We start from the raw sequence: 14502 nt of genomic DNA, 5'->3' as shown, positions 1-14502 counted from the left end.
TGGCATAGAATTAATGCGCTCTATTGACTGAGCAGGGGGACAACAACCTAAGTCTGTCTTAGTGATGCGCTGCAGAGTCACTAACACAAAGTCAGTGTCACAGTAAATTATCACTGCATACCAGTGAGTAAAACATGACTAGTTAACATGGCTGAAAGAGATCACAGCAACAGAGAAACCCTTAGACATTCCTTCTGAAGTGCTTCACAAAGACAATAAAAGCATGAAAAGTAGAGTGTAGGTGATGCTATTGCCATCCTCAGGCCTAATACAGATCGAGACAGCGGAGACAGCAGCCCAGTTGAGATCCAGCTGGGGCTCACATCCAATGGGATCCCTGTGAGACCCGCTTCAACAAGATGGATGACGGGCAACGAGCGTCAAACTGGGCGCACTCAGCCCAGACATCATTGGGTCCAGGCTGAATAAAGAGGTGATGGCCCCTCGCCTGCTCTTTCCTAATAGGAAGAGCTGCCTGGCTGATAGCAGCCCATAAATAACCCAGTCGGCGTGTCACTGGAAAAGAACACACTCACCTGAGCACACTCACTCCATGGCACCATGAGGGAGAGCAAGAATATAAGACCCTATTGTAAAGGCAACACTAGCGGGTGAAGGTTGGTCACAGAAGCACATTTTAGGCTTTTACACATTTTCTTATTTAATTAACAAGAATGAATACATACAGTGCTACTTGTAATAATAAAGTAATGATCATAATAAAGTGATACTTTTTAATTTCATATTTGTGGTAACAGAAAAAAAATCCCAAAGCAAATTTGTTTTAGGCCAAATTCGGTTAAAACCTTACTGACATATTTTTATGTTATTACTATAATTATATTTCTATGTATTTTTTTTTTTTAATGTATACACAACTCTACTATTTTTAAATCAATAACAACACTACAGAGTGGGTTTTTCTTATACACACTTCTAATTGACTGCACCTTGGCACCAAGGCAAAGCCAGTAAAGAAACATCAGCTGACTAGCGTGCGTCATGACGTAGAGCGGAAGTACCTCAGGCAAAGATGGCGGCGTCCTTGACCGGCATGTTTTGATTTCAGCGGGGTGTGAAACATGCTCTGCAGCTGCAGGTTTCACGGGCTGCGCCGCTGACAGAGAGCGGATCATGGAGAGGAGAGAGTTCGTGGCGTCTCTGGTGGTGAGCGGGTCATTTTGTGGCTGTAGACTTTGTTCGTGTTGTACATGTAAACCACTAAAGTATTAACCTGTTTGGAAACTAAATATTCAGACAAGCCAGGAACACGGATAGACCACGTAGAGATCCTTAAGTCTTCTTAGCTCAGAACTACACAAGCAACTGCATAATAATACACCAGTCTGCTACTGTGGGAGAAAGCTGCCTGAGTTTGGAAAGACTGTAACATAATCTGGACAGAAAGTCGTACTGTGTGTGTTCCTGCAGACAAGTTAAGCAACTGTATGTAGTTATCCAGTCATCGTGAATAAGCAGAGTCGATTTTATATTATAGAAAGGATCATTCATCTTTGCCTTGTAGTGTGTCTAAATTTACCTGGAACTTCTGACAATTGTACAATTAATAAATGTCAAAGAATAAAATGCCTCAACACAGGAAGTTACTTTCACTATATTTATATTCTATTGAACATAGAATATAAAAAGATAATATAAACTTAATGAGCCTGTCTTTCAAACTCATCTGAAAATTCAAATGTAATTTCATAAACAGTGTACAGGACAATGTTCACCAGTTTGTACCTCTTTGAAGTGGGCACCCTATATTACCAGGACATGCAAGCAAGCGCAAAAATAAGATAAAATAAAATAGTAAATAAACTAAATACATTTAAAAAAAGAAACATAACTTTTTAAGTTTAGACCTCAGTAGCCCATTAACATCCAAACTGGAGCCATAATGATGCACAGATGTTTGTTCTGCTTGCACAAATGCACATAAACGATGCACAAATGAATGAAAGTCATTGTCAATGTTTAAAATCTTTAATTCCGAAAAAATGATTCACACAAATTTTTATTTTGTGTGCACAAATGATCATGAACAAATTGAAGTAGTTTTATTCATCCTGATCACATGAGGTGCCGACCATGTTTTCTCTTTGTTTTGGTTGTACAGCCCATATTTTAAGTAAAAACTTTACTTTAACAGATGCATATTGTTGGCACACTCTTTAACCACTCCAATCAGCCTTGCTTCCAGCACTAACAGCCAGCTTTTGTCAGCAAAAAACCCACTTTACTGTATACTACCTGCCCGACATAAGAGTACAAATGTAGCGTTCAGAGCGTAGTGGGGCATTTAGCAGCCTCAGGGGAAGATTTTCCTCGGGGGTTGGTAGAAATCATGGAGACCAAAACAAGGCTAAAAGAAGAATAAATTTTGAACTTGTATATGTCAGCTGGCCAAGAACATGACTCCTAATGATGCTTAATATTGCCCTGTGTCTGTTGGATGTGTAATTTGACATATTAACAATGATATGTTAGTGTTGTGTTTATCCCTTTTGATGCTGCCCCAAAGTGGACAACAAAATCAGTTAACAAAGGATTAAATAAAAGATCTGAATACTTCTTCCATCACTGGTGTTAAAGCATGCGTATTGCAGGTCTGTGTCTTACAAAGTGATTCAAATCTCCCCAGGCAGGAGGCTGTGCTGGGATGTGTGTGGATCTGACCCTCTTCCCCCTGGACACCATTAAGACCAGGCTGCAGAGTCAGCAAGGCTTCTACAAGGCAGGGGGCTTCAGGGGCATCTACGCCGGGGTCCCATCTGCTGCTGTCGGCTCCTTCCCTAATGGTAAGACGCTGATTTTGATAGCTGGATGAATGTTCTGCTGAAGGTTCACTGTTCACTGTTGTTAGTGAAGCACGTTCTCTCAGCGGTACACACTGAACAACGGAGGACCATACTGAGACTCAACCTGTCACTGTTCTGATAATAATCTCCACATAGTTTGAGTTGGGTATTGAGTTTCTTTTTGCTGTTGCAAAAATTAGTTTTCTTTCTTTGCTTTGTTTTGTACTATGAGGTTCTCAGCTTGCATCCTCATTAAGTCATTTTTATAGTTTGTTATATATTATATTACATATATCATATATATATATATATATATATATATATATATATATATATTTATTTCCAAAATAGATACAGAAATATTTTTTAAGAATCAATAAACCATACAATCAAAAGTGTGCACAAATCTGCTGATTATTTAATGGTTTCATAATGAACAGAAAATATTTAACTATTTCAAATTGATAAAACCTTATTTCACTGTAGACTTGTGTGCAGTCCCCCCACACTCTCACACACACACACACACACACACACACACACACACACACACACACACACACACACAAAAACACATTGACAATGGCCCTGTCTGTCAAAAACCAGACTGGCTAAAACCTACAACACATAAGCACATAAGTATTTATTTGCATATAGAGCGGGGAAGTGAGATCAGAAGTAGTCACTCAAGACACACGTAGAGATGCATCCTAATACCAGGTGTAAACTGACGCGCTCAGAGCTGTCCACTTGTGGTCGGATGACACGAGATGCATGCTAATGTTAGGTCTGAGCAGAGCCTGAGCCTGAGCTTACAGTATCGGAGAGAAAGATGAAATGTGGGAGCCGCGCTGTTGGTCTGAATATAATTAGTTTGATGCAGTTTCCACGTGAATTCAGCACTTCTACAGGATGAATTTATTTGAATAGGGAAAGTCAAAACTTAACTCTCTCCACAGGGAACACACTTTCTTAGCTTTTACCTCAATTGCACACACACACACACACACACACACACACACACACACCTCAGTGTCTCCCCTGTCAGTGGTAGTGAGGGATATTAATTGCTGTATGCTGGTTGACTAATGGGCCTTAAATGGATGTGGTTCTGCTTGGTTTCAGCTGCTGCTTTCTTTGTCACCTACGAATGCACAAAGTCCCTGCTTGGCGCTGGCGGAGCGCTCGCAGCGCCACACGTGGCACCTGTCACTCACATGCTGGCTGCCTCCCTGGGTGAAATGGTAAGTCTTTCTGTCCCTCTTTCCCCCAACTTTTGTCTTGTCTCAGTTGGATTTGTTCTCCTGTTTCACTCTGCCAGTGCACTTTTAAGTCATGTTGTTTGTGCTTAATTGAATCTCAGTCATTCTATCTTTAGAAGGCCAGCTGACTTGCGCAATTGTTATTGCTCTTCCATGCACTTGCTCTCCCCTCGCTGCTTCTTTCCCACTAATGTAACTCCCAAATGAGCGCCACGTTGTGCGAACGTTATTGCCTTTCAAATTTCACAGACCACTATGCAAGGGGGTAGCAGGGGAAGTGGGGGTGGGTGTGCGGTTTTGGCTCTAGGCCCCAGGGTCCAGCTGGGCGAGTTAAGGGTGCTTCCTCAGGACTGTCCCAGCATTTCCCCCCACCAGCTGGGTAAATAAGCTCTCATTACTGCCTATTGACTCATCTACTTTCCCAGCTCAGGCCCCCAGACTCTGCCAATTTAGTCTGGGGAATTTAGGCTTGAAAGCAACGAGGAGCGGCGCAATTTCCTCAGCCCATCGTCTCCCAATCACTCGCAGTGAACCACAGAATCTGAGCCATATGGGGGCCGTGGGTATTCACACTGGCATGAATGGATGAGGGGTATGGAAAGAGGGATGCCCCCTGCTATACCACCACAGCTTTCTACAAAATACTAGGTTTTCAGTATTCATTGCTTTTGGATGGATGTAATTTAGCCAAGTTTTGCATGTTTATGAAATAGGATTATCCCACACGGGAGGGTTTTCACTGTGCTTGAGTTGATCTGTGTCTCGGTGTGTGACAGCGTTGAGCAGGGGACACCATGTTACTCTCAGATTAGCACAAATTCAATAAGCATTGCACTCGGTGTATATCCCCTTGTTGTCGCAATGAGCGGGGCAGTTATTGCAGATACTGTTTAACACTTAACAGTCCGCACATCTTTCAACTTTTTGTCTACGGCACAGCGCAGAGGAGTGTGAAAGGTGAGGCTGAGGTTGCCGCTACCTTTAACCCCTTTCCTGCTGTTCTGGATTTGAGCACATCAAACGCCTAAATCCTCGGAGCGGAGCTGAGCAGAGCAGGGGCGGCATCCCTCTGCATTCTGGCAACTGGATACGTCTTGTTCAAAGAGAGTAATCTTCAGGCTTAGCAATGAAAGGTCTGCCCTAGTGCTGCCCCGAGTTGTATGCAAGGCCTAAATGCCTGCGCTATGATGCAACTGCTGCCACATGTGATACTGTGTCTCCTCATTCACTGCTAATGACTTTTAATTAAAAGTTATTGTGCTGAGGTTCTAACAGAAGCAGTGGCAGCTGGAGAAGCTTAGGTGCAATAGATTTGTTAGGTCTGGTGCTGTAGCAATCACGTGATTAATCAGTTAGCAGATCCAGAGAAAATGAACTGTATCAATGTTGATAAATGATTGATTGTCTAAGTTGCTTGTCAAGAAAAAAAAACACAGAGTTTGCAGGTTCTGTTGTCTTTAAATGTGCAGATTTGCGGCTTTGGCAAAGTTTAGCTTTAGCTTTTGGTTTTGGACTGTTGGTCAGACAGTACAGACATCACGCTGATGTCACCTTGAGCTCTGGGAAATTGTGACTTTTTTATTTTTTTATTTTTACTCATTCATCTTACAGACTGATTGCAAAGGAACCGACAGATTCATTGACACCAGTAATAGTTGATAGTTGCAGCTCTCACTTTGTCTCACCACATATTTTTTTGCCCTTCTTTATGTGTGTGTGTGTTTTATTTTTTTGTCTTCTGTAGTACGTTGTGGAACTGCGTTTTGTAATTGTTTATTAGTTCAGTCTAAAGATCCAAATCTTTTGAGAAATGTGTTCTGATAAATAGAAATAAACATGATTTGAAATTACAAACAGCCCTTCTGTTCTGTTTGCTGATGTGATCAGCTGATTGACATCAGTCTCACAATCTCTCCGTTTCAAAATGGCCACTCCACACTTTGTGAGTTGAGAAGACAATCAGACTCCATCTGTTCAGCTCAGTCCCCGCTCATACTCGCCTGCTGCATCTTTATCATTTACTTAACTTTTTGTCTTTTTAGTTAGAGCTGAACGATATGCAAAATAAAAAAAACCCAAAACAAATAAACATCATATTGTGATTATTTTTGACAGATACTGCGATGAGTCAGGATTATAGTGGGAATGGTAATTTTTGCATTTGCAAAATTTCAATTTTGATCATATTTCGATTCATTGTTCAGCCTACATTTTAGTACAGAATGTAATCATGTTAGCAGGTGACGTTCTCTCACCAACCTCAGTCCAAATCGGATTTTCTAAGCACAGATCCCATTGACACCAACATGACTGTAGACTCAAACAGATTTTCATTAGCGTTATGTTTGATCTCCCACTCTGCATTATAGTTCTGTTCTGCCATTGAAGGACACTTTCTCTGTGGCTCTTCCTCCTGTTTCTCTCTCTCTCTCTCCTCTCTCTCTGGGAGCAGATGGGTGCTGGCAGGCTTTGATACACAGGAACTTGAAGAAGAAGAAGAAGAAGAAACAACTTTATTTGGTCCTTGTCTGACTTCCCAATTCTACCCTTTCATCAGTCCTAGATCTTTTCCCCGGGAGTCCATTTAGTTGTGTTTTACCAACTGTTTCCACTCTGCAACATTCACAAGAGAAGCTTTATGAGACATAGTGCTTTGCTAATCTCATCCCCAAGCCTCCCTCTGTGGATGATGTGCTCGACTTGGCACTAACTTATTAGATGTGGACTTCATTCAAAGTCTATTATGATGGTACCAGAGGGAATCGTTGGTCAGAATTTATTCTGCATGAAGTGATAAGATGGGAATTGAGAGAAAGAGAAGAGAATACTTACACACAGTTCATTTTCATCTTCATAGCCTTTGGTCTAACAGATGTTCAGGGTGAAGGAGGAATGGTTTGGCCTACACAACAACAACACGCTTCATCACCATTTGTGAAATACTTGTGAGGGTTATAAAGTACAGGGGTCATTCTTTTAAAAATTAATTTAAAGTTGCAGATCTGAATATATTCCTTCAATAGAATTCAGGTGGTGGGAAGAGACACAGATACATAGCAGAAATGTATTGCAGCTTATCGCCTGGCTTATCTTGTACACAGAAGCTGGACTACAGAGACAGAGAGGAGGACAGTTGGACGTTGTAGATAGAAATAACAAAAGGGTCAAGACAATGAGAGAAATCCCCTCGCTACAAGTGTCACGGTGTTTGTGCAACTGCAATGGTGGGATGCTCCCATAAAGAATGTGTAAGCTGATGGCGTCTGTCAGGCTCTAGCAGGCTGTTATCCAGCCATTAAATCAGATTTATCTTCATTCCCATTCACTCGACGTCTGCCCTGAAAGCTCATTTGTCAAGGCCAGGCGGCGGGCTTCTCTCGCATCTATAAACCCCCCCACCCCCCTCCCCTTCACCACCACGCGTCTGTGGGAGGATGTACTGGAAAATACAGTGTGACATGACAAGATAGGGGGACAGAGAGAAGGAGGTAGCACGAGGGAGGAGTTTCTAGGGGGAGAAACTGGCAGCCACTTAACTTGGCACTGAGAAATAATCCATGCATCGCCTTCGAGCAGCGCCACGCTCTGTGATTTATTGGCTGTTGTTTCAAAGTTGGAGACACGCAGTGTCCTCATCTCTTCCCCTTTTCTTCATGACCTTTTTGCTTCCCTCTCTTCCTTGCTTCTTCCTTTGTCATCTCATATTTCAGTCTTTCTTGGTGCTATGATGCATCTCCAGGAATGGGCTTGTGATCAGAAACCCAGAAAAGTCATAGGAATTTGGTGCTCAGACACACTGTGGTACACACCGTTTTTCATTGGGAGGGATGTAGATTTTATGGTCTACACAGGCTTTACTTTCAGATGTGATGTTTGTGATGGTAAGGCTCTGTTTCTCCACCATAGGTTAGTGTAACAACAGATGAAACAGGGTGTCAGAGTTTTTTTTTGTTGCACTCAACACATCTCATGATCGTTAGAGATGTGTAAGTAAAAGTAAAAGATTAAGTTAAGGTAAGTGAACCTTTCACCTGGAGCTAATTTGTCTGTTGGTTTGGGCCTTGTTAAACTTAGGCTAAGGTTTAGGACTGGCTGGCCTACAGTTACAGAAAAATAAAGTTACATTCTGCTCAGTTACCGTCTTAAGAAATCTGCACATTTCCCTCAGTTGCTTGCTCTGCACTTTCTTTATATGTGTGACTGCAGCAGTTCCTCTTTGACATCTTGCTGGTAAATGCAGTAAATTGACAAATGACAAATAAATCCAAATAATTGAGGCCCAAAACCAGTTGTTGCAGCCTGTATGTTTTTCTTAGCTGTTGTCTCTCTGTGGTGCCAAATAGTAATTCCAGTCCTGATTGACTAACCGCTGTGTCCTGATGGCCATGAGTGTTTAAAAGAGGGATGGAGCGAAGGAGAGGATGACAGAGGGACGCAATGACTCTATTTGCAGATTGATTCTCTGGCTATGCCGATAATGTGTTGCGAGTCACTGCTAATTTCCCATTCCTTACTGTTGTTTTGCCAGTGATTGAGCACCGGCTTCTTACCTTGTTGTTTGGCGGCCATTGCTGGAAATTGAAAACACGCTCTGTCATTTGGATTAACAGCAGCAGGCCAAGGGAAACAGAAAGGCTCCAATCACAGGCAGACAGCCTCCTAATTAACGCCGCTTGATGGATCCAACAGCTTGTAAATAAAGATGAATGGAAGCGGGAATTTAAAAGGCTGCCAACGGGGTTTATCATAAGTTTACAAGCCAAAGCTCTGAGAATAAAGGGCGAGCAAAGTAAGTGAAGATACAGATGTCTGTCTTCCTGACAGACTTCCACCTCTATACGTGAGGTAACAAGACTGCTTTCTCATGAGGGACACCTTCCTAGATCTTGTATTCTTCCTTTCGTTCTTTCCAGCATGATGGCATGCTACCTCAACATCGCCAGACACAATATGACTCCATGATCCAGACTTTCTTTGGCCCCAGCCCTATTTTATCATGGCACGATTCATCACTAGTGTTTCCTCCCTTTGCTGAGATCTGAAATGGCCTCAGAGGCTGCACACTTCATCTTCTATTCACTCAACATCCTTCTCCCCACCCCTTGGCGCGCAAATTACTCCCAAATAAACAATGTCCCTAATTTATTTGGTATAATCTCTGCCTCATTCTGCCTTCCCCTCTGCAGTGACAAGAGAGGAAAGGCCGTCTCCACTCCAGGCCCCCCATCCAATTACGTCAGTAATTACTTGTCATAGCCACTTTCTCTCTGTTTAGCTGGCTTATTCTGCTCCTTTGGAGAATTGGTTTGGGGAAAACATGATGTACAATGTATTATAAATGGTAACTTGACCAAAGGGAGGGTAAATGGGATCTCTGAGATGGATGCAGCCGGCTTAGTTATCACAGCGAGGCGCTGCAGGTGAACATTTGGCCACTTGGTGGTACTGTTGCACCACAGTGAGGTTGCAGCGAGTACGCGCTCACACTCACCTGAAATACCAATGAGAATAGCACTGAAGTCTCCATAGACAGTCATTCAGAGCTTTTGCTTTGGCTCTCAGAGAATGAGGTTTATCTGCTCACTGTGTAGAGAGAAGAGGAGGCACTTGCATTGGCCTGCAGCAGAGGTGACACAGTGGAGGTAAAGACAAAGCTGCAACATAATAATTGATAGTCAGTAGGATTTTTAGAGATAAAGAGCACAAACTTTGCCCGTTTAGATTCACATGTGAAGTCGGCCCGGTCTGTGATTTCACTTGACTCCCAGCACTGCTCTCCTTTGTGCTCCACATATATTCATGTTCATGCTCGTAAGGTGTCCTTGGTGTCTGGTAGAGGAGACGAGCAGCTGACAGAAATGAGCCCTATAACAGCTGTCGCCTTAGCCTCCTCTCCCCTCGCAGAGCTTTATCCTCCAGGGCCTGTCTCCTCTAAAACTTCTGCTGGGGCCCAAATGCTAAATCAGTATGGATAGCTGAATGGAGAAGGAGCAAAACAGAAAAAAGGGGGTGCATGTCATCTTTACTGCATTGCCTCCATCACTCCCTCTATCTGTCCCTCTCCCTCATCTTCCTGCTTCATGTTGGTGTGGTGAGGGTGGCACCAGCAGACTGGCATCTGTATGACGGAGGGGAGTCGCAGCCGGGGGGGGGGGGGCGGCTGGGGGCGGCTGGGCGGCTGGGCGGCTGGGCGGCTGGGCTCACCAATCGCTCTGTAAGATTGCTTGCCATTAGCCGGCATTTCCGCTCCGATGCAGGATAAATGGGAAATCAAGTCGCCAGGTGGGCAGCTGTGCCCGCCTGCCTGCCTTTAGGGCGGGGGGGGGGGAGTTATGAAGCGTAAATATTCATGTCTATCTTCACTAGCTGTTGGCAGTCCATATTTTTGTTGACATATGGTGGATGAGTTGTAACTTGTAGTGGGAAGTGTGGTCACTGAGGTGTGCATGTGTGTCCGGATCTATCAGCGTGTTTGATGGAAGTGCATGTTGTTTGGATGCAGATGCACAGTCAGCCTGACGACCTTTTTTCTTCTGCTCAGGTGTCATGTCTGCTGTATGTACTGGTGTCGTTAATTGGCCCACACACACGCTAACTAAAGCACTTGTTAGCCTGCCAGCTTGGTGTAATTGCTCTCTTCAGGCCGTGTCATATCATGGCCACCTGCCACATGGCATAGACACACACAGGCTGGTGTCCTGTACAGCAACAGCGCACCTAGTGGAGTGGGCTGTGAGGTGGTCCACACATTAAGCACAGTAGGATTACAGCATCAAAGCGAATACGAGACTGTAGATTGAAATCGTAGGTATGTGGTTTGTTTGTTCTAACTCCTCTTTCCGTCCTGTAGGTGGCGTGTCTCATACGGGTCCCCACAGAGGTGGTCAAACAAAGGACCCAGGCTTCTCCGTCCTCCACCACCTACCACATGTTGATGGCTACACTCAAAGAGGAGGTACACAGCAATCGAAGCCACTTTTGTATAGGATACTCGTGGTTTACTGCAACTCTGATCCACTCAGCGACAGCCAGAGCTGGAGGCATATTGCTTTTGGGTTTTCCGTCCATCCCATTCTCATGGAAACAATATCTCAGTCACGCCTTGGAACTTCTTCAAATTTGGCACGAATGTCCACTTGGACTCAAGGGTGAACTGATTAGATTTTGGTGGTCGAAGGTCAAGGTTATGATGACCTCACAAAACCCTTAACTAGCCATAACACAAGACTTTACACAGCAAGTATGACAAAAGTTCACACAAATTGTTATTATTTTATATGACTTTGGATAAACAGGGATGTAAACTGAAAGTAGTCTGAGTTGCGGAGGCATACAACTGTGATGTGGTAATTCTAGTTTCATGGTTTTGTCTTCATTCCTGTTGATGATATTTGCACGGGCAAGAAAGAGTCACATTGATCAAACAAACCTAACCCAGCGACCAAACATAGAATACTAGAGGCTGGAGTATGCTCAAAAAGAGCATGTGACCACATGTGAAAGCAAAAGTGTTCATCCCTGTTACTCAAGCCCAAGCTCAGAAGGTCTGCAAAGCATCAATTTGGGAATAATGGTGCACAGTCCTCCTGTGAAATATACCGTGTTCTGCACTTGTCTGTTTGCTTTATAAAGCAAACAGCCGCCCCAAGTGTGATGTCAGGGTTTCAGATGCTGTTTAACCATCTGACAGGTGGTTTGGCTGGAGCGTACCAACATCTTAACCCTAACCCAGCTCTTTAGCAGTTACCATGATGTATAAAATATTATCTAAAGCAATAGGAAAGTCCATAAACCGGAATTATTCCTTATCCCTAGATTTTGCTTTCACACATCTATTATACAAACTTCACATGTTTGTGGTTGTGAAATGTGGAACTTTGCAACTTAAATAAAAAGTAATAATTTTTGATACTATGTGTGCAATCCAGGAAATATTAATGTTTTCTTAAACATTTTCTATTTATCCAAATTCAACCAGATGATGTTAAATCAAGTGTGTGTGTGTGTGTGTGTGTGTGTGTGTGTGTGTGTGTGTGTGTGTGTGTGTGTGTGTGTGTGTGTGTGTGTGTGTGTGTGTGTGTGTGTGTGTGTGTGTGTGTGTGTGTGTGTGTTTCTCTGTGCAGGGTGTTCGAGGCTTGTACAGAGGATTTGGGAGTACAGTTCTCAGAGAGGTAGGATTAATTCAGATATTTTGTCCTCTGTCACTCACTTCTTCCTGCTTGTCATTCACATGTGATAATGATCAATAACACCTGTTCTAAAGCAGACAACACCACAGCGTGCACCAGATCACGCCTGTCTGTGGTGAAGTTTAGCTTCAGTCAACCCTGAAGAACATCTTACACACGCTGTTGAAATCATTTTCAAGAGTTTATACTAAAGACAATTACTTGACTCCTTTAAGGCTGTGTAGTGAATTCTTTTGATAGGCCGGACGAATATTGAGAGTTTCCACTCTTCTGACTGAAGACATTTTAATTTCTCTTGGGCTTTATTGAAGTTGGAAGTATTGATTTACATTTTTTTCCCCTCACTTTCATCTCATTCAATTACTTTTTACTCAATTACTCTTTCATCTCTCTTGTTCAAGACGCTCTCCTTCCTATTGGAAGTACATCTGATTAATTAATGCAATTAGTTGCGTTATAAATGCAAAACAAAACAAGGATAAATGAGCATTGGGCTGCTCTCCCTTGATGGCCGCTCACCTTTGTGTAATGAGAAAGCCGCTCTAGTTCTTTGATTCATGATCTTCTGTTTAATTGAACCTGCAGTGCATGATAACACAAAATAATTGTAGTGAAAGGTGTATAGATCTCTTACTTTTAGCCCCCCATCCCCCTCGCTAAGTTTCAATAGAACTTGTAAAGAAAATGAGAAAGGCAGACAAAGAGGGAGAAAAGCGTAGGCTATATGAAGGTGACACTTGTCTTTCCATCCTGTTTTTGGGGAGGTGGGAGAGGGTGTAATCTAGTCCCCTCCGCTGTGCTAGCCTGTACTTATTTTCTGCCTCACTAAACTGATGTTATTCACGCAAATTCCATCTGGACAGCCAGGGAAAAAGGACAACAAGACACTGTGATTTCTCCGAGGGGCTCTGAATAAATGAATACATTTGGAGGCTGGCGCGCGGCCTGTATGCATACTAACACTGGCAGATGAAACGCAACAGTGGCGGCAGGGATTTGGGGCGCGGGAGCGGCGAAGGATGCGCCACAGTGATTGGCTTTAACGTGTGTCAGGAAGGTAATTCATTTTCTCTCAGCCTCCTCCGCTATCCGCCCATCTCCCTCCTTTGGTGAGGCGACCCTGTCAAGATAAGTTTGTTTATGTGGTATGGCGTGGCAGCCCCACAGTCGTCCGTCCCCCCCCCCCCTCCAGCTTTAGCAGGCCCGCTAATTGGGGCCCTCTCTGTGCTATATATTCATTAGGCAGCCTTCAGAAGGCATTTCTGGTGGGCATGATATCACATTAGTGCAGGATGTGAGAGGATGCACCACAGTGGGGAGGCTGGACTGGAGTTGGAAGGTGGAGTGGAGGTGTGACTCATTTAGGGATCCAGTTTGCACTGTAGCACCAACCCACATTCATGTCATTGAACAGGTTTGAAATAGTTATGTTGAACTGTATCCTTAACTTTTTATTTAAAATCTGTATGTGGACCATTGACTCACTTTTCTTTTGCACCACATTAATCTTTAGTTTGGTCTACTCTGTCAAGTTGTCTGCTGAGTCAGCACCTTTTGGGTTCCGGCTGAACAGAGCATGAAATCAGTGTGATTCAGATTGTGGGGGATGAAGTTGTGCTGTGAAAAATGACTTTATCCTGCACTGAAAAACGAAGGCATGTTAATTAACATCAGCTTGTTCAGGACTCTCTGGGAGAGTAGACTACTTCCAACTCCCACTAGAAGCTGTTCATGATTTGTATGCATGATATGGAAATACACAGGGCAGTCTTTTGAGTCAAGACTCTAACTCTATTTCATCATCTAGTGATGTTTGTCATTTTGTCAGGATCTCTAAATTTCAATTTCTGAGGACACTCTGAGCGTCTGTCTGTGACTGATACCACCTGTCACCACTAGATGGCATGCTAAGATTAGCACAGCTTTAGATGACTGAGGCAAAGTTTCTGTCTTTTTACCCCTCTCCCCACTCTTTACTGTACGTTTCCCCCTCTCTCTGCTCTGCCCCCCCAATCATACCAGTACAGCTTTATGACATTTATGAGCTGCAGTCACCGTGCTGAAAATGATGGCTTTTTTTTTTATGGCGAGCTCTTTATTTTTCTGATCAAAAGTGCTGTGAGCTGATCTCAGATTTGATCTTAACTGCTCCAATTTGAGTTTGAGTAATGGGCCTGAGATGGGTTATTAGATAGCAATTTATTTTTGTGGTGGTTTGAGGACAGTGGTGGGATTGGTGTAAGTGAA

General features: G+C 43.3%; 1 protein-coding gene across 1 annotated transcript in view; it reads left to right on the top strand.

Moving 5' to 3' along the window:
* Positions 1–1007: 1007 nt before the first annotated feature.
* The window catches only part of slc25a26 (solute carrier family 25 member 26), a 55755-nt gene continuing 42260 nt past the window's right edge, over positions 1008–14502 (top strand). The window contains exons 1-5 of the mRNA XM_071493527.1: positions 1008–1167; positions 2648–2804; positions 3930–4048; positions 10917–11021; positions 12190–12237. Of these exons, the coding sequence (XP_071349628.1) occupies positions 1135–1167; positions 2648–2804; positions 3930–4048; positions 10917–11021; positions 12190–12237 (462 nt within the window). The 5' untranslated portion in view covers positions 1008–1134. The remainder of the gene's footprint in view (positions 1168–2647; positions 2805–3929; positions 4049–10916; positions 11022–12189; positions 12238–14502) is intronic.

Source organism: Trachinotus anak, unplaced genomic scaffold, assembly GCF_046630095.1.
Source record: "Trachinotus anak isolate AG129_WGS33_773 ecotype Australia unplaced genomic scaffold, CSIRO_AGI_Tana_v1 ptg000013l, whole genome shotgun sequence".
NCBI lineage: Eukaryota > Metazoa > Chordata > Actinopteri > Carangiformes > Carangidae > Trachinotus > Trachinotus anak.
The sequence above is the reverse complement of the archived record's forward strand: the minus strand, read 5'-3'. Positions and strand labels throughout refer to the sequence as shown.